The sequence below is a fragment of the Myxine glutinosa genome, chromosome 11 (genome assembly GCF_964187855.1).
Source record: "Myxine glutinosa chromosome 11, kmMyxGlut1.1, whole genome shotgun sequence".
NCBI classification, from domain to species: domain Eukaryota; kingdom Metazoa; phylum Chordata; class Myxini; order Myxiniformes; family Myxinidae; genus Myxine; species Myxine glutinosa.
The window spans coordinates 107,946,649-107,973,260 of record NC_136271.1 but is presented as its reverse complement, the minus strand read 5'-3'; the positions used below and the strand labels follow the sequence as shown (position 1 = coordinate 107,973,260).

Below are 26,612 nucleotides of genomic sequence, written 5' to 3'. Positions count from 1 at the left end.
TGATTTGTTGATTTGTAATACTCAGTTCCAGAAAGAGGATAATAAGCTTGTTACTGTTACGTTACGTGCTCCTCCCCAAACCCCGGGCACGGTGTACCTCCGAGCCCCAAAAGGAGTCACGGCAGCAAGATGTGCTATTATGTGTGCCAATGACCAATGGTGAAACCACACCAATCAATCGATACCAAAAACCAAGTATTGTATTAATATCGCACAATAATAACAACTTGCGCAAGTACAAGAAAACCTCAATTGCACAGCAAACACCATATAATTCCGATGATGGTACCACCAGTTTCTTAACTCAATAACTCACGGTACTCCACGTGAGCGAACTGTAACACCCCCAAAGTCACTGTCACGACACCAGACCAAAGTCGATCCACGCTCCGGTGATCACAAGAAAGCACGGCATACTGAGACCTGAACCCAGGACGGCTGACAGTCAACGCTGCAGAAGAGCCGCTGGGTGAGGTCGGGCCGACGTCGGTCAGGTAAAAGTTCACCCAAAAGGCAACTGGGAATTCACACCTTTGGTTCACCAGACAATGACGCTGACATGAACGAGCAGCAGTTCCCAAGCGGAGAACCGCGAATTCCCAAGCGAAATCCACGACACACACGTGAACCAGGCTAACGGCTCGTGCGAGGTGAAATGGCTGGTGAGAGGTGAAATGGCGGACGGGCCCGTAATGGAGGCGGACCTGCTCTCCAGCGATGATTCACTTTCGGAACCAACAGGAAAACCCGTCTCGCAGGTTTATCTGCCACAGCAATAACGACACTGTCACAGGAATCCCTTTCCCGGGGAAACCTATATTCGCTCGTGACCAATGTCCACCAGCGTCCACTCGACACCTCGAAGCAGATCGGCCTTCCTTTCCCGATCTCACTTGATCCGCTCCAGCCTCTTCTTCTTCCTCTTCCGGTCTCTCCCGATCCATTTCGTTTTTCTTTTGAAACACTAATTTTTACCTTTGAAGACAGTTATCTCCATTTCACACTCAAACTGTAACAATAATAGTATATGAAACGAAAAATGCTTCCAGTGGATGAAAACCACAAAGACGGAAGTGACGAATCCGTAACAGTTACATACATGTCAGGTGGGTCGACGACAACCGTCGACTACCTGCTGGTGCGTAGGCGAGATAGGGGGCACCTCCGGGACACAAAGGTGATCCCGGGGGAGGAGGCTGTTTCACAGCACCACTTGGTTGTCTGCGACATAAGGGTGAAAGGTGCGAGGAGAGCGCGGTGGGTGAAGTACCAACCGAGAATGAAGGTGTGGAGGTTGAAAGAGGTGACAGTGAGGGAGGCATTAAAAGAGAGGCTAAGTATGGTAGAGGATGATGTGGTTGAGCTTGAAAGTGGTTGGATGTCAATGAAAGATAGTCTGTTGGGAGCCGTTGGTGAGGTATGTGGATGGACAAAAGGACCACCGAGGCACTCGGAAACATGGTGGTGCGATGATGAAGTTGGAAAGAAGATTGACGAGAAGAGGAAGAAGTTCATGGAGTGGCAGAAGGCGAAGGGTATGGGGGCAGAAAAGGCAGCGCATGAAAGTTATAAGGCAGCCAAGAAGGCTGCAAAGAAAGAGGGAGCAAAGGCGCAGGAGGCATGTAGGAAAATGTTCGGAGAACGCTTGGATTTGGAAGAGGGTCAGAGAGCGGTATTCAGGATTGCAAAGCAGATAACGAAAGAGAGGTGTGATGTGATGGGGGTGAGTTGCTTGAAGGATGAAGTGGGACAAATCGTTGTGGACCCAGATGGAATTAAAGGAAGATGGAAGAGATATATGGAAATACTGTTGAATGCAAAGAATGAATGGGATGGCAACATAGAGAGTAACCCAGTTTTAGGACCGGCAGAGAAGATAACCGAGAAGGAAGTTGAGGAAGCGATAAAAGCAATGAAGAGTAGAAAAGCGGGAGGGCCGACGGGAGTTGTGGGAGATATGTTGAAGGCAGTGGGAAATTGGGGTGTGAAGAGAATGACAGAGATCTTCAATCTGGTGGTGAAAGTAGGCCGCATTCCAGTGGATTGGGAACTGAGTACCCTCGTCCCTCTATACAAGGGGAAAGGTGACCCTCTGGACTGTGGCTCGTTTCTAGCGATAAAGTTATTGGAGCATGGAACGAAGGTATTGGAAAGGGTGTTGGAGAGAAGGATAAGGAAGAAAGTGAAGATTGACGAAATGCAGTTTGGATTTATGCCAGGAAGAGCAACGACAGATGTGCTTTTTATTGTGAGGCAGTTGCAGGGGAAGTACATGGAGAAGAGGAAGAAGTTGTTTCTTGGGTTTGTTGATCTGGAGAAAGCATTCGATAGGGTTCCACGTGAAGTCGTGACATGGGCATTGAGGAAGTTAGGAGTGGAGGAATGGTTGATCAGAGTAGTGATAGCAATGTACAAAAGAGCATGCACAGCTGTAAGGACGAAGGACGGGAACAGTGGTGAGTTTGAGGTGAAGGTGGGAGTGCATCAGGGGTCGGTACTAAGTCCACTACTATTTGTAGCTGTGATGGAGGTGCTGGCTCGGAACGTGAAGGAGGGTTTACCGTGGGAGTTGTTGTATGCAGATTATCTGGTGCTGATTGTAGAAAGTATGGATGGACTGAAGGAGAAGATGAACAAGTGGAAGGAATGTATTGAGACAAAAGGTCTGAAGGTGAATATCGGAAAAACGAAGGTGTTGGCAAGTGGTAAAACATGTGGTGAGGTGGAAAGAACTAGGAAGTGGCCGTGTGCTGTGTGCAGGGAGGGTGTTGGAGTGAATTCCATTCGATGTACAATGTGCGCTGAGTGGGTTCATCAAAAATGTAGTGGTTTGAGAGGGTCATTAACCAGTGTGGCAGCTACATTCTAGTGTAAGGTGTGCAAAGAGGGAGCTGCAGATGGAGGAAATGTTGAGTTGGATCTTGGAGACCGCGTGAAGCTGGAAGGTGTGAAAACATTTTGTTACCTTGGAGACATGCTGAATGGAGAAGGTGGATCAGACTCGGCAACGGTTGCTAGAGTGAGATGTGCATGGCAGAAGTTTCGGGAACTGAGTGGTGTGCTGACGAGGAGGAGAGTGTCATTGAAGCTGAAGGGAAAGGTGTATGCTGCATGTGTGAGAAGTGTTATGATTTATGGGAGCGAGACATGGGTAATGAACGTAGAGCAGCAACGAAGGCTGGAAAGGGTGGAAATGCAAACGGTTCGGTGGATGTGTGGAGTATCGTTGAGAGAGAGGAAGACAAATGATGAATTGCCAAAGATGATGGGAATAGAGCCTGTGATGGATGCTGTGAAGAGAAACAGTTTCAGATGGTTTGGTCATGTGTTGAGGAAGGATGAAAGTGACTGGTTGAGAAGAGTGATGGAAATGAATGTAGAAGGAAGTAGAGGACGGGGAAGACCGAGAAAGACTTGGCTAAAGATGGTCAAAGAAGAAATGCGGGCAAGGGGGATAACAAGGGGAGATGCAGAAAATAGGGCAAAATGGAGAGGATCGTCATGGAGACCGCAAGGCTAACCCCCGCTCTTGCAGGGAAAATGGCCTTAAAATGCCTGTTGTTGTTGTTGTTGTATCCCACTGATAGGCTGGATCTGGATCCGAACATGAACCAAAATAGAATCGGCTTGTTTTTGTTACCTAACCAACCCATTCACCTGGGTTTGTCAGAAGTCATCCACAACTTTTTAAAATATCATGCTATATACTGTTTTTGGCCCTGGTGTTGGCTAGGCGGATAGGGCGCAGGCTTGGGATCCGAGGATCCTGAGTTCGAATCCCAGTCCATCGCTCAATTAATGCCAGGTGGGTTGACTCCGCCTGTCATCCTTCCGAGGTCGGCAAATTGAGTACCAGCTTGCTGGGATGAATGATCCCACTGTGTAGCCTGATTTAGAATAGGTACACCATATCTCTGCGCATCCTAAGAGGTGACTAAGGGTTGGCATCAGGAAGGGAATCCGGCCATAAAAACATTGCCTCAAACAGGGAACCATGATTGTCATGGGGCCCGATAGGCTATCCCCCGCTCTCGCTGGGAAAGATGGCCTTAAAACGATCATTCATTCATTAATTTATTCATTTATACTGTTTTTGGCCCTATCTCTCAATGGTGAAGAATCAAATAAAGAATTATAGTATCCTGATCCTCACCAAAATCGAATAATTTTGTCCTTGTCACACACCCAACTACGACACCAAATTTCATCTGAATCCGTCCACAACGTTTTGAGATATCCTGTTCAGACAGACACAGACAGACAAATGAAAAATCGGTCAAAGACCGAGGACTTGCCGGAATATACATTTTTTATTGGCCATTTTGGACAAATATGGCGGCCAAACCACGTGATCGATGACGTCATCATTATTTGTTTTCTCAACTAATTTATTCCGAGATCATGCTCAAGAAATTTCATCTTGATCGGATGAAGTTTTGTACTTGTCGAATTATGACGTCATAATGGCGGCACATATGACATCATCATTAACATATTTTATTCCCCATGGAGAGTTCTTTACAATGAGAAATGTCTCAATTTTTTCTAGTCAGCACTTTCGGAGATATAGAGGTGCAAAGTTTTTCGGTTTTTCCAAGATGGCGGCCGAACCACGTGACCGATGACATCATCATTAACATATTTTATTCCCCATGGAGAGTTCTTTACAATGAGCCATGTCTCAATTTTTTCTATTCAGCACTTTCGGAGATATAGAGGTGCAAAGTTTTTCGGTTTTTCCAAGATGGCGGCCAAACCACGTGACCGATGACGTCATCAATTGGGCACAGTCTATTCCAGGGCAAGACAAATACGTGTGCAAAGTTTGGCCATTCTACGTGCAACGGTGTAGACGTAGTGCTGCAAACAGACAAACAGACAGTCAGGCAGACAAACCAAGCAACCAACATACTTGCCGGAAAAAATTCCGGCAAGTAACAAACGGATAGACAGAGATGAAAACACAACCTCCATCCACCTTCGGTGGTAGAGGTAACAATGTATAAAAACTGATCCCCTTAACCACAGACCTATTAGCTTACTTTTAATCATCAGTAAGGTCATGGCATCAGAATCATCGCAGTTGATATGAAATCCTTCCTTTTCTACAATGGTCTCACTCAGATCAGGTCACTTTGCCTTAGACATGCTTCTCCTACTATCCCAACAATGGATAGAGGCCCTCAATGTCAGACATGAATGAGATCAGGGCCGTCTTCCGAGACACATCTCGAGCTTCGATACAATCTGGCATTATGATGCTTCATGCAGCATTATGATCCACAGCTTGATGGAATACTGCTATACCCCCTGGGATGGCACCCCTGCCTCACAACTTGCTCAGCTTGACGCCATGGAAACCAAGGCTTTCAAGATCAGTGGAATCTCTCAAGATGAAGCCACGTTTATGGGGCTATCACTTCACCAGCGCCAACAGGTCGGTGGTCTCTCTTTCTTCTTCCGACCCCTTTCTGGTCTTGCACCCTCTTCCCTCACCATTCTCTGTTCTCCTCCCTGCCCCCAGGTACCTGCTGGATACACACGGTCTACCAGCAACCCCATTGGCCCTGTCTGGGTGGGGTAGGGCTTTTAGCCATCAGAATCACAAGTTGTCCCACAATCTTGTACCATTCTACATCCCTCCCCCATGTTTTTACGAATATAGTTGACTCGACATGATGTGTACAATGTAATGAACCAAGTAAAGCAAGTTGAGATTGATTCAAAGTGTGCACGGTGAGGTGGATGTTGCTGTGACATACAGCATCAGCAGGCAGGTTAGTGATAACCACACGAAGAGGCTCCATGACAGCCATTGCTCGTGGCGCATAGTCATTGAGGACTTCTCGTACACATGCCTCCAAGAGATGTGGCTCTGTCGTCGTCTGAGCCCCAGTCACACCAACCTGCAAAACAATCACTATGGGACTATCACCGTGCACAGCCTCATGCAAAGAATCCCCAATAACTCGTCGATTTGAACATCCTGCCAACGGGATTGTACAGCGACCAGGCACAGCTGGTATAAAGACAATCAAAACAAGTGTCCCTCTCCCCACCTTTGCACAGAAGTTATTGATAGCTTCTGTTGGAAAGCCTCTGCGACGCATTGCATTAAGAGTGAACAGCCGCGGGTCGTCCCAATCCCTGTACACAGGAGGGTCCACGGGATTCAGAACATGCTCTTCATGGATCATAAAACCAATAGGAAAAGACAAACTAGCACATTTTTAGGCAAAAAAGGAAAAGAAAAAAACACCTTTAAGCCTTAAGGCAAAAAAGTACAATTTACAAATTTCAGTGTGCTTCCTAAATATTGACTGGCGTTGGCTTAGCGGTTAGGGTGCCGGCTTGGGATTCTAGGATCCTGGGTTCGAATCCCGGTCGATCGCTAAATTAACGCCAGGGGGGTTGACTCAGCCTGTCATCCTTCCGAGGTCGGCAAATTGAGTACCAGCTTGCTGGGATGAATGATCACGGTGTGTACCCCGATTCAGAATAGGCACACTGTATCCCTGCGCATCGTAAGAGCATGACCAAGGGTTGGCGTCAGGAAGGGCATCCGGCCATAAAAACATTGCCTCAAACAGGGAACCATGATTGTCATGGGGCCCGCAAGGCTAACCCCCGCTCTAGCGGGGAAAAATGGCCTTAAAACGATCATTCATTCATTCATATTCATTCATTCATTCATTCATTCCTAAATATTGACCTGCAGTGACCCATCTCGATGAGCCTGACAATCTTGCGCTTGGACACGACAGTGTGGTGGAGATTGAGCCGTCCGTATTCCCACTGCACGGGACAGTACAGATCGAGGGCATTGCACAACCAGTAGTACGAGGATCGTCTGCACAGATATCACTACTCATATAATCGGAGTTTAACAAATTGCATTCGATTCGCATTTAGCAAATGTTAAAAGAATCATCTCACTTCAGATCTTTCCTTCACCCACCAGATAAATATATCATTGGATATGTGCACTGTGCATTATATAATTTGCTATTCAACATTCAAGAAAGTGAACAACATGCACACAAACATACAGTCATGGCCAAAAATATTTGCACCCTTTCACTTTTTTTTTAAATAACAATTTTCTCAAAAAACAAGTTGAAATTGACAAAAGTATTTGGTCTCCACAATTCTTTATTTCACTGTTAATATTACAGAACCTTTGTTTTTGATTCAGAACTTTATATATTATTTTAAACTTAATATATCAATTTCAGCTTTAAAATTCAGAACTTAATCACAACTCAGCAAATAAAAAGAAATGGCACTGACAAAATTATTGACACCCTTGACTTAATATTTGGTAACACGGCCTTTGGACAAAATAACTGCAGTCGAGCGCTTCCTATAGCCATGAATGAGCTTCCTACACCTCTCTACTGGCAGTTTGGCCCACTCTTCTTGTGCAAACTGCTCCAGTTCTCCCAGATTTGAAGGGTGCCTTCTCCCAACTGCTATTTTCAGATCTCCCCACAGGTGTTCAATGGGATTTAGATCTGCACTCATTGCTGTCCACTTCAGAACAGTCCAGCATTTTGTCTTGAACCATTCCTGGGTGCTTTTTGAAGTGTGTTTGGGGTCATTGTCCTGCTGCAAGACCCATGACCTTCGACGGAGACACAGATTTCTAACACTGGGTTCAACATTGCGCTCCAAAATGCCTTGGTAATATCCTGATTTCATAATGCCATGCGCACATTCAAGGCACCCAGTGCCAGAGGCAGCACAGCAACCCCAAAACATCACTAAACCTCTTCCATGTTTGACTGCAGGGAAGGTGTTCTTTTCTTTGAAGGCTTCATTTTGTTTTCTGTAAACATAGAGATGATGTGCTTTACCATAAAATCTCTAATTTGGTCTCATCTGTCCACAGTACATTCTCCCAGAAGGATTTTGGCTTGGTCAGGTTTGTTTTGGAAAACTCCAGTCAGGCTTTCTTTTGTCTCTCTCAGCAGTGGGGTCCTCCTTCATCTCCGACCATAGAACCCTCTTTCATTGAGTTGGCAACGGATAGTGCGAGTTGAAACTGTCATACCTTGTGTCTGAAGGTCAGCTTGAATATGGCAGTTGATCGAGGTGCTTTCTCCACCATTCGAACAATCCTTCGCTGCAATGTTCGATCAAGTTTTCCCTTGCGGCCACGTCCAGGGAGGTTGGCTACAGTGCCATGGGCCTTAAACTTCCTGATAACATTGCGTACGGTGGACACAGGAACATCACGATCTCTGGAGATGGACATGTAGCCTTGAGATTGTCCATGCTTGGCTACAATCTTGTGTGTGACCTCCTCAGACAATTCTCTAGTTTTCTTTCTTTGCTCCATGCTCATTGCGGTACACACAGTGACACAAAACAACAGAACGACTCTCAAACTGGTTGAATGAGTGATTTTTATATTGCAGGCACCTGCAACTCACCACAGGTGAGTTCAATTCCAAAGTAAAGGAGAATCACCTGCTTGAAATCTAATTATTTCTAACAACTTCTAATAGGTGCCAATAATATTGTCTGAGACATTTTAGGATTTCTGTGTGGAATAAGCAAAGATTTAGTAATGTTTTCAGATTTTTTGGTTTTGTTCCACTGCAAACCAAAGAAATACATATGTAGATACTAAAAGATTTTTAAATTTCAACAATTGTCCGGAAGAAATGGTGCATTATTTGAAAAAAGTGCAAGGGTGCCAATATTTTTGGCCACGACTGTAGACGTGCACACTCCACTTGAAGCTTAAAGGCCACTGGTTCTCATGTGTTGCACTAGGTACATTAAAATTGGCAATAAAGACCTGTTTAGCTTAAAATCGCAATTCAATTATTCACAACGGCATACAAAACAAAGTGAAAATGCTCACCTTGCTTGAAACTCCTTAGTGCAAAGAGAGTGTGTGATATCTTCAATTGAGTCACACAGGCAGTGGGTGTAATCGTATGTTGGGTAAATGCACCTGTCATGCACGCATGCACTTGTTAAAAGTCATAGTTTTCCCCTTAAAACGTCCAGTTTGGTCTTAACTTTCTTACTTGATGATTATACTTCAAGTGTTTATCTTGTAGGTGTAATGTGCTGAAAGAAAGTTTATAAAGAAAATCAATTAGTTCCAGCCAGTTACATATTTAACACAAGCAACAACGATCAACTTTATCAGAAAACTATGGCCAAGTTGGAGCACTCTATCAAAAACAAATCAGACCTCCAGCCAACAGGGGGAAAATTGCATTTTGGGGTGAGGTCAACAGTGCCCATTAGGCTATGATCCACAAGGTGCCTTTTATGTTTAAAATAAATATCACCAAAAAAAAATAATAATAACCTTTTCAGGTTTACATAAAGTTTGATTTAACTTTTTGGCCTGTGGGATATTGCTCACGTCAGTGCAATTGATTTTGCACATCAGTCATTTATTATGTTCGGCAGATCGGTAGGCAACAGGTCTTAGGCATGGGTGGTAGTCCATGGCCCAGTGCAATTGCAATGATCCTAGGTACATAACCACGATACATTATATTATACATTACGAAAGCCATACGGATGTTTTTGCTTCATGTATGTACACCAGGTTTTTAAAAATTACTATTTTCGGCACCGAATGCAGCATTTACACCACCCAAAGAAAGTGACGTGTTTACCGATATTGAACTGAAACTTGGTACGGGACATGTATTGCAAAGCAATTCTCACTCTTGTTTATTTTGTTACAAAAATGTGAAATGTATTCATAAATATTACTGCATTTGAAATAAAGCTCCAAGTTATTTTTTGTTTTCCATAAGTCCAAGACATTTGATGAAATCAAGGATTCGCAAGAACCATTTGGCAAGATCAGTGTACCTTGCAGGGCTAAGCAATCAATTGCACTTTTTGAAAAGCTTCAACATTTTTGCAAAATGAGAAAGAAAAATTGAAATAGAAAAATCCTTTAAACACGAGCACCCCTTCTTGGCATGGGTTATGAACATCATAAATTTAATTCTTCACTCTCACTGGATCATAGATTAGATGCATGAGGTTTCAGATTTTTTTGGAAGATTTCAATTGAACTGATTATGGCTAGAATACCACTTATCTGAGGATGTCATCGTTATCACCCCAAATACTGCATGGGTGAGTTGATGACATATGCTACGTTTCAATATTTTTCGTTTAGCAGTTACAGAGAAAACGATGTCAAAACATTTTCTTTTAATCCAATGTTGCTGTCATACCATGTGACCTATGACATCAGAGTTCGCAATAAAATATTCTGCATGGAGAGCCACTACTATGTTGAACGTTTTGCATCGATCAGACAAGCAGTTGCAGAAATATTTTTTTAAAGCTAAATATTGTTATGTCGATGTGGTAGGGCAATATGTAGAGCAGTTAGATCTGAGTAGGTAACATGCTTCGTGTGTCGCGGTAAGGAAAACTACCTTGTAATAAGTTCATGTGTAGGCATTTTGTCGGTTAAGATGTATAATTGTGAATCTACCAGGAGGTTCGAGTGATAAGTAGTGTAGGGATTAAGGAGTAGCGCCCTTGTATGTCTCACCTGGTTAGCCAAACCTTTGTCCCTTTTGGCACTGTACACAACTTAGACATTAGTTTGGACCTTTAGTACAACACGAAGTAACGCCCACCCCTGACATGACTTGGGAAGACCAGGCCAGGACACCGCCGATAATGGCCGCCGCCACCTACACCTCGGGACAGGCCTATCCACCTTGAGTACCACGCCCAGGAGGGCTGTTATCGTTTGGCGCGAAGCGGGTCGACAGAGGGCGGGAAGTTACGAGGCTCTGATTGGTTGGCAGCCCGCCAAGGCTGACATGACTGGCCAGCAGATATTAACGAGCGCCGAACGCCATTTTGGCAGTTGAGATGGATCCCGAGTGGAGTAGAGGGCAGTTTGTTGGAGTCATTCAGAGATCCCGAGTGAGTTACCCACGAGTTGAGCAGTTGCTCACTAGTGAGATTCCTGGCCCCGGCAGTTTTCGTGAGATCCCTGGTTGCGTGGGCTCGCAGAATCTAGCAGATTCCTGGCAGATTCCTGGAAGATTCACGGCCTGAGTTGGCCGTCCCGGTGAGATCCGAGTTGGCTTGTCGACTGTGCACGAGGGTCGACCTCGTGGTGATCGGTGCTTGGTGCTCGGTGCTTTGGAACTTGGAGCGAGGCGTGCCGCGGGACGAAAGGAGCCGCGTGTTGGACGGCGACCAAAGCCAACGACAAAGACCAGTTAAGACCGAGTTGCGCGCTCACCAGTACATGAGTGTTCTTTTCCTTGATTCAGATTCCCTTGTTTGTATTTGATATCTGGTGTGCGGGATCGCGATTTAGGATATTTCATTACCGACGCGTGCTTTTCCTGTCCTTGCTTTTATCTATCTATAATTCCAGTAATCTCTGTGTGTATGTATGTATGTATGTATGTATGTATGTATGTATGTATGTTTGTCTGTGACCGCTGTTTCTCGACAACCACGGGTCCGATATACTTTAAACTTGCCAGGTATATTGCTGGGGACCCGAGGATGTGCCTTTTCAAGGTTTCATATTAATCGGACAAGTAGTTACCGAGCTATGTCCAAAAAACGATTCAACCAATCAGAGAGCAGCGAGTTATCACGTGTGCCGAACGTGGCGAACAGACTCTGCCTCGGACGGCACATTTGAGAGCGTATTCATTTATTTCACGTTGGCAAACTATGTTGGCGTTAAACTATGTTTTAAAACTAATTAAAACTAATTTGCGATTCTTTCGCTTTCCTGCGCGTTTGTGCACGCTATGGCGATTTCTTTACCAAACTCCGCAAGCCGTTCGCTTTGGACCAAACCATTTCATGTAAATAGAGGGGGGGGGGATTGTCACCCTACTCGCAAGCCGTTCGCTTTGGACCAAACCATTTCATGTAAATAGAGGGGGGGGATATAATTTTAGATATAGATATAGTACGGGCATGCCCTAGTTTGAATAAATCCTTCTATTATTTTCTGTACATACGTGAACACAGTTTTCCGGGTGATTAATTTAATAGATAAGGCTGCAGGGCTCTCGCCGCTCCCCTCCATCCCGCGCGCTTGGGGTAGCTTTTGGTTTTGGAATCCGCCATTGAGTTTTCGCCTCAGGGGTTAAGGCCTTCGCGATCGGCATCCGCGACCGCCTGATATTAATTAAAGGCGGTTGCGCGACAATATATATATATATATATATATATATATATATAGACACGGACACACAGGAAGAGACACACAGAGATGTGCACGTGCGCACGCACATTGCAATTGTCTCGCATCCCCTTAGAGGCAAAACCAATTACAATCATTTTAGAAATCTGATCATTGTGCTTGCACAGTGCAAAACATCCAATGATCACCGTGGCACCATTGCTTTGAAAGAAAAAGGAATGAATAAAAGTATCAGATGCTTCTCTCGATTTATCTCTCCATTTCTCTTATCGATATTAGAGCTCTATTTCTCTCAACAATATATTGTCTGCACATTAACAATTGGGAAAAAGAAAATAGGTTTTTTTCAGACTACTTCACCATGCTATTCACAATCAAGATGTCTGCATTGAAGCAGATACGAACAAGATCAATTTTTGGTCTATTCCCTGGAATGTGTCATTTAACCCCAACAAGTTATCCACCCTCATCACCCTTCACTCCCCCACACTGGAGTGCCTCTCCCACATCTTTCCTGATCATTTTCACTGGAAAATCCATATTATCTGACCAACATTCCTCCCATCTACAAAACCCCCCATGTCAGAGCATACATAATATGTAAATGGCCCTTAAGCAAAATGATTTGAGAGGAAAAGCAACACAACACATCATACAGGGGAAGCATGCAGACGAAACTGTGCAAAGTTATTACTATGAAGAGGCAGCAATAAGTAATGAATGATACATGGAAAGAGGTTTTAACAAAGACAAAGTGAACTTGCACCATTATTGTACCACATATCTCCTGTGCGGTGATGAGGAGTGTATTTGATCCTGTAAGCCACGGGGTCCATTTTTCCATCCTCCATAATCATCTTCATACGCAGAGTAGCCCCACCCTCTTCAAACTTTCCTTTGCGCATGTCCTAAGGGGTGCAATTTGGGGGTGAAGGAGGCCATTCCCATTTACAGACAAGGTTTGAAACAACCTTCAAAAACCTGGAGGCAACAAACCCTTACTTTTAACAATTCCTGAGTGGTGCATGCAAATCACCATTCTGCTCCACTCCTGAAAAATAATCCCGTTCATATACCCACATGCAACATCAACGAAGCACAATCCAAGCAACACAATTTATGTTGTTCAAACACAAACTCATCCTAAAGCATTTTGTACTATGAAACAGAGTTTGTAGGAAGTGTGAAATAGTGTCACAGGATAGGAACCCCACAGCACTTGTGAAACCTGCCAGCGTTCATGTTGCATTCCTTTTTGACACAGGTGCCATTGAGAAACACCTGTGTGGTTTGTAAGGAATGCATGTGTTCTGCACACTCAAATAGAACAAGAACATGCCATTCAAATCTGAATAAATTTGTCAATTCCTACCGTTGCATGTTGCTGTATCCATTTGTTCAAAGATAAAAGTTTAAATAATTAATACTAAATATACATTAAAATCTTGACATCTGATCACCCTGCTCATCACAATCACAATATGCAGCTTGATATACAAATTTAATGTTTCTCATTCTTCTTCTTCTTTCTTGTGGCTCTCCTTCTTCTTTCCAAAACGCTATGCTATCTACAGTGCATTCAGAAAGTATTGTTACGCAACCGTGATTAACACCACAGTTACGGATGGCCGATTTGCGAGACTTTAACTCCCGAGGCGAAAACTCAATGGCGGATTAAAGCTCAACACAAAGTTAAACGCGCGGAAGGGCAGACGCAGCAAGCTCCGCAGCCCTATCTATTAAAATGAAACACCCAGGAAAACTGCGTTCAGATATATACAGAAAATAATACAAGGATTTATTATTGAAAAGTAAAGACAGTGAAAAAGCCCGCGCCGGTAGTACTAATAACTCTAATAAGCCTAAATTGGGATCCCACACACAACAGATACCAAACACGATACGAGGGAGATTATGAATACGAAAATAACACGTCTCGTCAGGTAAAGTGTAAACGCGGAGCTCGGGCTTATCTGGCTCCTTTCGTCTTCTTGTAACACGGCCGCGCTCAACCGCCACCAGGCCTCGTCGGTTCAACGGCACACCCACACCACGAGCTCCCTTGCTCCAACGGTCCAACGCAGGGCTGCACAAAGCAAACGAACTCCACTCGACCAGGGCCAGGAAGGACTCCTTTGAACTCCACTCGACTCGACTCTCTGCGGGAGTGCTGGCAGCCAAGTGCCAACTGTTCACTGCTCTGTGCCAACTCTTCAGTGCCAACTGCCGACTGCCGCGAACTGCCGTGTGCTCTGTGTGCTCGGTGTGCTCGGTGTGCTCTGCGTGCCAACTGCCGACTGCCGAGTGCCAACCCTCAACGAACTCCTCCCACGAACTCCCTCAAATGGCGTTCGACCGTCGCTAATATCTCTGGCCGATGACGTCACATTGGCGCCCTCCTCAGCCAATCATAGCCTCCCAACTCGCCGGCTCGCCCAGGTCACGCCCTCTGCGGCATGCTACTCCTGACATCTCCCGTCCGCGACCCCGCGGTCCTTGTGTAACACGTGCCAGGCGAGGTTTGTAGGCCTTGGAGATGTAAACGGTGGCGGTGTATTGTGGCGGTGTTTTTGGCCTGGTTTCCTATCCACTTGTTCCGAAGTCATTGTCAGGGAAAGGAATTATTTAATGTTGCGCTAAGGACCTAACTAATGTTTATGTGGTTTGCAGTGCCATAATGGACAAAGGTTTGACTACCAGGTGAGACTCACAGGGGCGTTACCTTTAATCCCTCACTATTTAACACTCGGACCTCCAGGTAGATCCACAATCATACATCTTACCCCGACAAACGCCTAAACACCAAGAACTTATTACATGTAGAGTCCCTGTCACGACAGCCGAATACCTACCTATTCAGATCTACCTAGCTCTAGATGTTGCTCTACCAAATTCATAACAGTATTCAGACCCCTTCACTTTTTTCACATTTGTTATGTTGCAGCCTTATGCTGGAATCGTTTAAATTCATTTTTTCCCTCATCAATCTACACTCAATATCCCATAATGACAAAGAGAAAACAGGATTTTAGAAAGTTTTGCAAATTTATTAAAAAGAAAAAAAACTGAAATATTACATTGACATAAGTATTCAGACCCTTTGCTATGACACTTGAAATTTAGCTCAGGTGTCCCCCATTTCTATTGATCATCTTTGAGATGTTTCTACACCTTGATTGGAGTCCACCTGTGGTAAATTCAATTGATTGAACATGATTTGGAAAGGCACACACCTGTCTATATAAGGTCTCACAGCTGACAATGCATATCAGAGCAAAAACCAATCCATGAGGTCGAAGGAACTGCCTGCAGAGCTCAGAGACAGGATTGCGTCGAGGCACAGATCTGGGGAAGCCTAAAAAAAGTTTCTGCTGCATTGAAGGTTCCCAAGAGCACAGTGGCCTCCATAATTCTTAAAGGGAAGAAGTTTGGAACAACCAGGGCTCTTCTTAGAGCTGGCCGCCCGGCCAAACTGAGCAATCGGGGGAGAAGGGCCATGGTAAGAGAGGTGACCAAGAACCCGATGGTCACTCTGGCTGAGCTCCAGAGATCGTGTGGAGATGGGAGAAACTTCCAGAAGAACAACCATCACTGCAACACTCTACCGATCTGGGCTTTGCGGCAGAGTGGCCAGACAGAACCCTCTCCTCAGTGAAAGACACATGAAAGCCCACTTGGAGTTTGCAAAAAAGCACCTAAAGGACTCTCAGACTGTGAGAAACAAGATTATGTGGTCTGATGAAACCAAGATTGAACTGTTTGGCCTCAATTCTAAGCGTCATGTCTGGAGGAAACCAGGCACCGCTCATCACCTGCCCAATACCATCCCAACAGTGAAGCATGGTGGTGGCAGCATCATGCTGTGTGGGGTGTTTTTCAGCAGCAGGGACTGGGGGACTGGTCAGGGTTGAGGGAACAATGAATGGAGCAAAGTACAGAGATATCCTTAATGAAAACCTGAAACAGATCGCTCAGGACCTCAGACTGGGCCGAAGGTTCACCTTCCAACAGGACAATGACCCTAAGCACACAGCCAAGACAACGCAGGAGTGGCTTAGGGACAACTCTGTGAAGGTCCTCGAGTGGCCCAGCCAGAGCCCTGACTTGAACACAATCGAACATCTCTGGAGAGACCTGAAAATTGCTGCCCACCGATGGTCCCCATCCAACCTGACAGAGCTTGAGAGGATCTGCAGAGAAGAATGGCAGAAAATCCCCAAATCCAGGTGTGCAAAACTTGTCACGTCATACCCAAGAGGACTCGAGGCTGTAATCGCTGCCAAAGGTGCTTCAACTAAGTACCGAGTTAAGGGTCTGAATACTTATGTCAATGTGATATTTCAGTTTTTTCTTTTTAATAAATTTGCAAAACTTTCTAAAATCCTGTTTTCTCTTTGTCATTATGGGGTATTGAGTGGAGATTGATGAGGGAAAAAATGAATTTCAACGATTTCAGCATAAGGCTGCAACATAACAAAATGTGAAAAAAGGGAAGGGGTCTGAATACTTTTTGAATGCACTGTATATACATTAAAATTAATAAATAAATGTTTTTTTTTTACTGTGATATGTGGTTTACATATTGCATTTTAGAGTAAATTACCTTTTTAAATTAAAATACCATGAATCATAAATGGTAAGAATTATTGATATGCATCCAGCTGACTACAAACGACACATGGCCCCTTTTCAGAGATTTCAGAGTTCAGGCAATTTTACAGCACATGAGAAACTTCACTTTCACGACATCAAAACTCCCACGTCAGCAGACCCCGCTTGGAAGGAAAGAAATCCGGTGTAAATTGGGTTGTGAAGCTTTACAGGGAGAGGGGAGAACTTTACCATTCAAATGAAAGAAAACAAGGCCTTATGGGGTTGAGGCAGCTGGTAAAGAGACCAAGAGAACCTTTCAAACAAACTAAGAATAATTCATGCAAATAACTGGAGTCAAACAGATGCAAACAAACCCTTTTTGATAAACGATAACGCATGCTCCAGGTTATTCCGTCATTCCATACAAGTCGCACTTCATTGGAACAGATATTCTTCTCAAGAATCTGCTCCTGAATCTGCTTCATCTCCTCCTGAAAACTGTCACAAACACACCTCCCACAACCAACCCGTACTCCTACCTCACCTCTAACATATTTTGCAGTCATCTCAAAACCGAGATAGAACTTGAACATGCTTGTTTGACATTCCTAACTGAGCACTTAGCTCATGATGATGGGATTGCAGATTCAAATCCCACACACCGTGTTGATTTGTATTGTGTCTGCAAGTATCCTTGTACAAGTCAGGCCTCATTTAAGTATACCAATGTGATGTCCATTGTCTGTATAGGCTCGACCAAAAGCCTTAAATTGGTGTTCTCAAAAACAACCTACCGATTTATCCTCACCGTTCCTTTCAAGACAAATTGTTTGTGTGCACACTCTAAACCCTCTGCTGTTTGGACACGTGTCACTACATAATGAGCAGTTACAATGAAATAAATATGACACATTCTTCAATCATCACACATGCTCTCCCACCTCAAAAAGACACAGAGATTCCTCGATCAGACGGTCTCTCCATGGCGAAGGGAGTGAGGTATAGCCCTTGAGCTCCTCCGATCGCTGGTGGCAAACATATGCCTTGCCTCTGCAGGAGGCGGCAGGGTTGGAGAGAGAGAGAGAGAGAGAGAGAGAGAGAGAGAGAGAGGCTGGTATCGCTCAAGAACAGCACAATAGTCTGCAAACGATGCATCTTGAGCACTAGGTACACACCTTCTAACGAGCTCCCGAGCCCATTCATACAACTGCTGGAAATGGTCCGAAGCGTACGTAATGGCGTATGGAGTGTAGCCTAGAGTGGGACGGCAAGATAAACATCATTGTAATGGAGCGCAAATAACATGCAGTGAGTGACCAGCCAAGCTAATAATCGAGCAAACAACGAATGCATCTCAAGAACAGGAAAACATTTTATGTATAACACAACTGCCACCTTGGTTTGGTTTGGGAGAATATAAAATAAACATTATTTTAGGTTAATACACAAACTAAGATGCAACTTCAAAGCTAAAGTTTTGATAATTATGAAACATTCAGACAGAAAAAGAGCCAAAACCAATCAACTGTTTCGTTCCAGAAATATCTGAATTGATTATATGTAATTTAGGTAAACATATGTCCAATGAAAGTGACATGTGAGCATGCTTAACATTTTTTTTTCTCCTGAACACCTGGCTCATATGTAGGAATAATGGAAAAATAGTTTTTATGCCACCGCCGACAAAGTCGCCAGAGGCATTATGTTTTTGGGTTGTCCGTCCATCCGTCCATCCATCTGTTTGTCTGTCCGTCCATCCGTCCGTCCGGGCTAAACCTCGTTTTTCTCAGCAACCATATGTCCGATTGAGACGAAACTTTCAGGGTAGGAGTGACACCCATGCAGAATCTTTTTATGATAATTGTGATGTCATAGGTCACGTGGTATGGCAGCCATCTTGGATTAAAATCAAATAATTAAAAAATTATTTCTCGGAAACCACTGAATGGAAAAATTTTAAACTTGGCACATTGTCAAGTACTCCAAATGGGGAACAAAAGCATGATAATGATGATATCATAGGTCACATGGTTTGGCAGCCATATTGGATTGAAGGAAAATATTAAATAATTATATCTCTGAAACGTCCGTCCGTATGGGCTAAACTTATTTAGTCTTCACCGCTTAAAAATCCTCTTCTGCAGAACCGCTTAACAGACCAATGTGAAACTTCATAAATATGATCGACAAGACATTAAGAATATAGTTTGAAATTTATTTCATATTCACCATCGAAGTAATTTAGCCTTTATATTCATGAAAGCGGTTGTTAAATATCCTAATTATTAATCAATAAAGCTATGGATAATGACAATGTATGTGACATGATAGGGTGCATAGATGATATGGGAAAATGGGCCATAATAGAAGTGGGCCATAATAGTAGCGTGTTCAGTTAACGATGGTATTTTTTGTTAAGAATGAGCGTGCGAGGCAAGACCATGCGCTCCACATGTGCTGTTCTAGTTGCTTCACGTAAACTTTCATTCTCAAACAGTTTTGACTTGGGCAATTCCATAATTTATGTAATTGGTTGCATGGATTCTTGAAATTATGAGCGGAAGCATGGGTATGTCACAATTTTACAAAGAAGTATAGGCACCAGGCGCCACCCCGCTTTACCCCACTACAGCTGCCACCCAAAGTATATGAGCCTTTATTGCGGAAATGACTCAACAAGCTGAAGTGCCAAGATCTGTTAGCATTTTAAATGAAATAGCACATCAATCTGCAGACAACCCATTCAGGACCAAGCAGCAGAAAAGTTGAATACATGATGCTCAATACCTACCCAACCATTCCACCATCTCACGGATGCCTTGGAAATATTTCTCTTCCTCCTTCTCGGGGTTCGTGTCATCATATCTCAGAAAACAAATCCCATCATTGACCTTCAACAAGACACGAGTTCAATGAGACCAGTGCACTAACTTTCTGAAGTCAAAGTCCAATTTAAAGCTCCAATCAAACAAGATAGCCCATTCAAAAATTGGATTAATAAGGATGTGAGACCCCAACCACAACATAAAAATGGGACATGTAGATTTTACATTAAGATAACTATTTTGTATTAAAAAAAAAAAAAAAAAAAAATGTAGGTAGTTGAAATGGGAGAGTGTACATAAATAAATAATTAAATGTTGTGGGTTGAGAGCATAGATGATAATAAAGTGTATAGAAACAAATAAATAATCCAATGATGAGTTGGTAGTGGGGATGGTAAGGTGGATATAAATAAATAATGGTTCCCAAACCAAAACCCATATACAATCCTGTACTATTCTCCACTGTAATTTATTTTTAAACTGCCAACATTCAGAAATAAAATTGTGCCCCATGAATTTTGGCCCCGGTGTCAAAATGTTTTGACGTGCCTAATGCTCAGATGTTATTGCATACATGAAAGAAATTTGTTCAGTCGTTTTCAAGCAGAGGCTACGGAAGGACACATGAATGGACGGATGGACGGACTAAACGACAGAACTAGAATACAAGCCACCAGCAGGGCTGACATCCAGTTGGGGTTTAAAAAGTCAGCCATTCACCGAGGACACTGACTTTGTCCAATAATCACTACAGGTTCGTATATCAGTCGGTTGCACATTTCATTAGATTTGAAGAATCATCCGAACAAGGCCTCACAATTGTCGCTGTGTAGCACACAAAATATTCACTAAGGGAATCAAACTGCGATTTAGCAAAAGCTGCTACCATTACATCTCTATTTAACATAATATCTGCAAGGCATTTCCACACATTTGATGTTCTGTCAATTGCCTGGGTAGGTCATATGATTAGGCATTAACTGCTTCTCAACCTTCAAAAAATATGAAAAAATTGAAAATCTTTCATTTTCTTTTTCTTTTTAAATAGCAGAATTTAATTCAAGGTCTTGGATTTATATGGATAATCCACCTCATTGCAAGGTTGGCTTAAGACACAAAAACTGAACAATATTCAGGCAAACAATTTAACATTGCATGGTGTGTAAATTGACAAGCTATGAGAAGAGAGATTAAAACAATAAAAGTCAAATCTAAAGTGGGAAGAACTTCACCTTCAACATCAAGCATATGTCACTTTGGGCTGTCCTACTGCTGGGAATGTGATTAAAGGGAAGGGAAGGCGAGATATCTCATCCGTGTATGTACCTTGGCGTAGCCAAAGTTGAAGTTGATCGCCTTGGCATGACCAATATGCAGGATGCCATTGGGCTCTGGAGGAAACCGTGTCCGTACCTACAATAAAACACACAATTACCGTGAAATGTATGTACGATAGCAACGGCTCCGATTTGCAGATTGTAATCATGACCGGGATAATTAGCATAATTTACAAACTCTTTATGCCGATCACAAAAGGAACGACATCTTATTTCCACTCAGATCATTTTTGGTGTACTACGATCTTTCAATTCACGTAACTCAAAAATTATGTTCAAAAGACAACAGGTACTAAAAACCTCAAAACTAAGAAAATTTCAATATAAACAAGAAAGCAGCGCTTTCAGAGATATAGAGGTGCAAAGTTTTTCAGTTTTTCAAAGATGGCGCCCATACCACGTGACCTATGACGTCATAATTAACATGAAAAATTCTAAAGGAGGAGGTGCACCTATGGTGAAAATTTCCTTTCAATCGAACCAACGGTTGCAGAGAAAATCATATTTATTATGTGCGGGCAAACAGACAAACACAGACAGACAGACAGACAGACAGAGACAGACAAACAGACTCAAATGCAATACCCTCTCCTTGGGTGAGGGTAACTATAGAGTTCATAGAACAACATTCATAGAACGATTTTCCCAGTCTTGAGAAAAAGGATATGGAAAGGTTCTGCCCGATATGGAAAGCGGCAAATTTGATTGGTCGAGATGAAGTAAAATGCATAATATTTTGTTCAAGTGCTGCAAAACGGAAGGTTTTTGAAAGTATCAATAAGGTGATTTGTCTTCTACACTGTTGAAGTATATCATTTAATTTAAATACAATAAAAAGATTTTAAAGGTTGTATAAGAAAAACCTTTCGGAAGTTTACCGCAGTTGATGCACCGGATTCTACATGTTACATTAGTTCTTCGTGCCTGTTGTTTGCGTCCTTTATCATGTCCCTAAAACAGTATGTTTCCTGTTTGGAATGATTTTCAAGTTTGTTTGACTGACAGGCAAGCAGACAGACTAAAAACATTGTCTCACTCCTCTCTATACATGCGCGATCGGGATGAAATTCCATACAATTTGCCAAATTCAGAGCCGCCAACGCACTGCTAAACTGCAAGTTCGTGTTCCGATTTACGTTCAAAATATAACACTCAATTGAAATGAAGTAGTTCCTCGATTATAAACTTATGTTTGTGGACAGACAGACAGAGACAGAGACAGACAAATTGAACCAATTGCGTAACCCCGCTTTTTGCTTCGCACGTGTGGGGTAATTAATAGAACTAGGGCATGCCCGTACTATATATATATCTAAAATTATATCCCCCCCCTCTATTTACATGAAATGGTTTGGTCCATTCGCAAAGCCAAAGCGAACGGCTTGCGAGTACGGTGACAATCCCCCCCCCTCTATTTACATGAAATGGTTTGGTCCAAAGTGAACGGCTTGCGAGTACGGTGACAATCCCCCCCCCCCTCTATTTACATGAAATGGTTTGGTCCAAAGCGAACGGCTTGCGAGTACGGTGACAATCCCCCCCCCCCCCCCTCTATTTACATGAAATGGTTTGGTCCAAAGCGAACGGCTTGCGGAGTTTGGTAAGTTTGGTAAAGAAATCGCCATAGCGTGCACAAACGCGCAGGAAAGCGAATGAATCGCAAATTAGTTTTAATTAGTTGTAAAACATAGTTTAACGCCAACATAGTTTGCCAACGTGAAATAAATGAATACGCTCTCAAATGTGCCGTCCGAGGCAGAGTCTGTTCGCCACGTTCGGCACACGTGATAGCTCGCTGCTCTCTGATTGGTTGAATCGTTTTTTGGACATAGTTCGGTAACCACTTGTCCGATTAATTTCAAACCTTGAAAAGGCACATCCTCGGGTCCCCAGCAATATACCTGGCAAGTTTCAAGTATATCGGACCGGTAGTTGTCGAGAAACAGCGGTCGCATACAGACACACACACAGAGATTACTGGAATTATAGATAGACTAGGGCATGCCCGTACGTGGGTGCCCGTTGCTTGCCAAAAAAAAAAAAAAACGCTACCCGTACGCTCTACCCCGCCCGTACGCCCGTACGCCCGTAAACAAAAAAAACAACGCTCTTCGCTTCCGCCCTTCGCTCTGACTGAATTGGGAGAAATAATGCGCATAAGAAATCGAGAAATTATTATTTTCTCCGGAAGAAATCGAATTACGAACCGTAATGGCGCACGCGCTCGGCTCGGCTCGCTCTCACATCGGCCATGCCTACGCAACAACGCGTTCTGTGATTGGCTGCCGGAAGTGCAGTCTTCACTGTCCGGAAGGTCGCAAATCGCAGTTACGATGAATCGCAAATTAGTTTTAATTAGTTTTAAAACATAGTTTAACGGCAACATAGTTTTCCAACGTGAAATAAATGAATACGCTCTCAAATGTGCCGTCCGAGGCAGAGTCTGTTCGCCACGTTCGGCACACGTGATAGCTCGCTGCTCTCTGATTGGTTGAATCGTTTTTTGGACATAGCTCGGTAACTACTTCTCCGATTAATATGAAACCTTGAAAAGGCACATCCTCGGGTCCCCAGCAATATACCTGGCAAGTTTCAAGTATATCGGACCCGTGGTTGTCGAGAAACAGCGGTCACAGACATACAGACATACAAACATACAAACATACAAACATACACACAGAGATTACTGGAATTATAGATAGATGTCATGACAAACATAATAGATCATGAAAGTCTTTTGAAACAATATCCCGAGACAGGGTTTCTGCCGGTGTTCACCGTCGTCTCCAAAATATAGAAAAGATTTTCTCTTGTATTTTATTCAAGTTCCCTCTATCCAGACCTTATCAAAATCACAAGCTGGTAAAACACTTGGAATATGTCTTTCAATCATGAAAAATCTCACACTCTCACTACCTCTCTCCGAAAGGACCGTCTGGAAATCCCCTCATTCCATCTAATTTCTTTATAATCCTCTTGAAGAGGTTAGCCTGGTGTTGGCTTAGCGGTTAGGGTGCCGGCTTGGGATCCTAGGATCCTGGGTTTGAATCCCAGTTGATCGCTAAATTAACGCCAGGGGGGTTGACTCAGCCTGTCATCCTTCCGAGGTCGGTAAATTACCAGGTCACTGAAATTCCATACAATTTGCCAAATTCAGAGCCGCCAACGCACTGCTAAACTGCAAGTTCGTGTTCCGATTTACGTTCAAAATATAACACTCAATTGAAATGAAGTAGTTCCTCGATTCCCTGTGCGTTGCAAGAGGCGACTAACAGATGTTACGTGCTCCTCCCTGACCCCCTGGTCACAGTGTACCTCCGAGCCCCGAGAGGAGTCACGGCAGAAAAATGTGTTATTCTGTATGTCAAAGATCAATGGAGAAGCCACCACAATTGTTACTCACAAACAAATATTGTATTAAGATCACACAAGAATAACAGTACAACAATAATAGTATTCAAAAGTACAATCAATATGTCCTATGATGGTACTCATCCGTTTTGTAATATATTGTTGCGGATCTCCGTGCCGGCCTTTTCCCCTTACCAAGGGGGGATTAGTCCCCTTGTCTTTGACTAGCCGAAGGGACCCGGGACCGATGACGTCCTCCCCGGACAGTGCGAAATAGGGTCGTAGGACTAATCGCTAATACCTAATTACTCGCGCTGCCCAGAGACGAGGAAATAAGCCCCGCCCAAATCACGGGTGTTGGTGGATAAGCCAAGCGGTAGCGAACCCGTGACCCGAGCCGTTATCAATGACTAGATCCCGATCCGAGCGGTTCTTAATCGTGCCACACTTACCCAATGGAGGAAATCACTGAAACGGTCGAATTTGGAAGAAAGGAATAACACGATTTATTTACACTTTGTACAATAATCAGCAGAAGGAAACACAGTGCAGCCTTAATCACAGTCTTAACTTATCCCAAGACAAACGGGCCCGTTCACACACAAACACTCACACGGGGATTGCAGATGAACAGGTCAGCACGTCCAGGAATGGCGTCCAGACAGCTCTTCCTCCGGTCCCCAACTCGCACCGCGAAGAAGATGAATAAAGACGGCAGGAGCTCTCCACGTGTCGTTGGCGCGCACGGGATTATTACAGGGCGAACAGTAGGGCTGGCTTTGGCGGTTACACTTGCGGCTGCGGCCGCGTACGTAATAAGCGAATAGTTCAATATGCGCTTCTCAATCAATGGCCTCGACAAATCCTTCCGATACTGTCGGGTGCACGCCGGTCCTCCGAATACTCCTCACACGAGTGCTCCGAATCAGTTCTCTCCAACAAGTTCTCACAAGCGCCTCTCCCTTCTCAACTCCGTATGCATGCGAGTCCTCCTTGCAAGTCCTCTTCCAGCCAGTCCTTTTAAGGGCAGTCCTTTACAATGCGCGATTCCTTTCAGTTCTCCACAATGCGCGATTCCTTTCAGTCCTCCACAATGCACGATTCCTTTCAGTCCTCTCCAAGGGCTTTGTGCAGCGACTTATATAGCCCTGCCCAGCGAACCCTCTCGAACTTACGAGATGCGTCGTGCCACGCCATATCAAGCCATGCCCTCAGGCCTGGTTGGCTGGTAGCCCTTACCGTCATCGCCTTCTGACGCGCTGCTTGATGCGGCCACACCTCGACCCTCGCGCTCCTCCCTCTTCTTAGGCCTACCTCGTGGTACCCGACTAGTTTCGAGCAAAACCAAAGGCAGCGAACGCTGCTGGCTGCCAAAGCGTAACAAACTTGAGGGATGCCAAATGGGGGGCGGGATCGATTTTGCCCATAGGTGAAATTGAAGGGTGGCCGCAAAATGAAAGGGACCTAAGCTCATTTCTTTACACAACGCAGATGTCACTTGGGAAATGGCCTACTCTTACACATACTGTGACAAAACTAATACTCTAAGTGGGCCTACGTGTTGCTTGTGGACTAACTATGGGGGGCAAACCTTTGACCTTTAATGATGTCATATATACAATCTCAAAACCGCAACAATATAACTCACTGTGCTCCAAGTGAGTGAAACAAGAACATTCCCCAATGTCTCTTATTCCCGGCTTCGAGACGAAGTTGATTCGCTCCAGCGATCGCCAGAACGATGTCCAATCGAGACCAGAATCCCGTGCGGATGGCAAGTACAGTCCCACAGCCGAAGCTGTTTAAAGGCACCCTCAAGGCGACTGGGAAATCCAAAGGCGCCCTACAGGCGACTGAGAGATCACCCCCTCGGGTATTGACGTTCCACAGCTCTCAGTCGGCGACACGCAGACTTTCCACTCAAAAGCCACGTCACACACACACACCCCAGATCGACGTCTGAAGGCGGTGAAAATGGTCGAACCGAGACGAAACCGTGAGCGAAGCGCAAGTCCTGCGCTAGTCAAAATGGCCGATGGCCCGGTCTCGTGGCGCAATGGTACGACAATGATTCTCTCCTGAATAGATGGCAAAACCTGACACACAGGTTAATCTGTCACAGCGCTAACCACTCTGTCGTAGGATTCCCTTTCATGGGAAACCCGAAAGTTCGCTAGTGACTGTTGTTCGCCAACGTTCGCTCCAGACCGCAAATAGCTCGGCTCCTTGTCCGACTCTCTCGCTCCGCCCCTTTTTTTCCTCTTCTTCCTCTCCGTCGTCCGGTTCCCGATCCGGTTTCCTGTTTCTTTTGACATTAACCTT

The 26,612-nt window shown here is 44.2% G+C and overlaps 1 protein-coding gene across 2 annotated transcripts in view; it reads right to left on the bottom strand.

Moving 5' to 3' along the window:
- Positions 1 to 26,612, bottom strand: part of QARS1 (glutaminyl-tRNA synthetase 1) — a 90,297-nt gene that overhangs the window by 16,362 nt on the left and 47,323 nt on the right. For both annotated transcript variants that reach the window (XM_068131319.2, XM_068131320.2), the window contains 9 exons: positions 20,929 to 21,015; positions 19,569 to 19,668; positions 17,953 to 18,031; positions 17,719 to 17,827; positions 12,962 to 13,092; positions 8,873 to 8,965; positions 6,713 to 6,850; positions 6,060 to 6,147; positions 5,763 to 5,906 (listed from right to left, as the gene is read on the bottom strand). In XM_068131319.2, the coding sequence (XP_067987420.1) occupies positions 5,763 to 5,906; positions 6,060 to 6,147; positions 6,713 to 6,850; positions 8,873 to 8,965; positions 12,962 to 13,092; positions 17,719 to 17,827; positions 17,953 to 18,031; positions 19,569 to 19,668; positions 20,929 to 21,015 (969 nt within the window). The remainder of the gene's footprint in view (positions 1 to 5,762; positions 5,907 to 6,059; positions 6,148 to 6,712; positions 6,851 to 8,872; positions 8,966 to 12,961; positions 13,093 to 17,718; positions 17,828 to 17,952; positions 18,032 to 19,568; positions 19,669 to 20,928; positions 21,016 to 26,612) is intronic.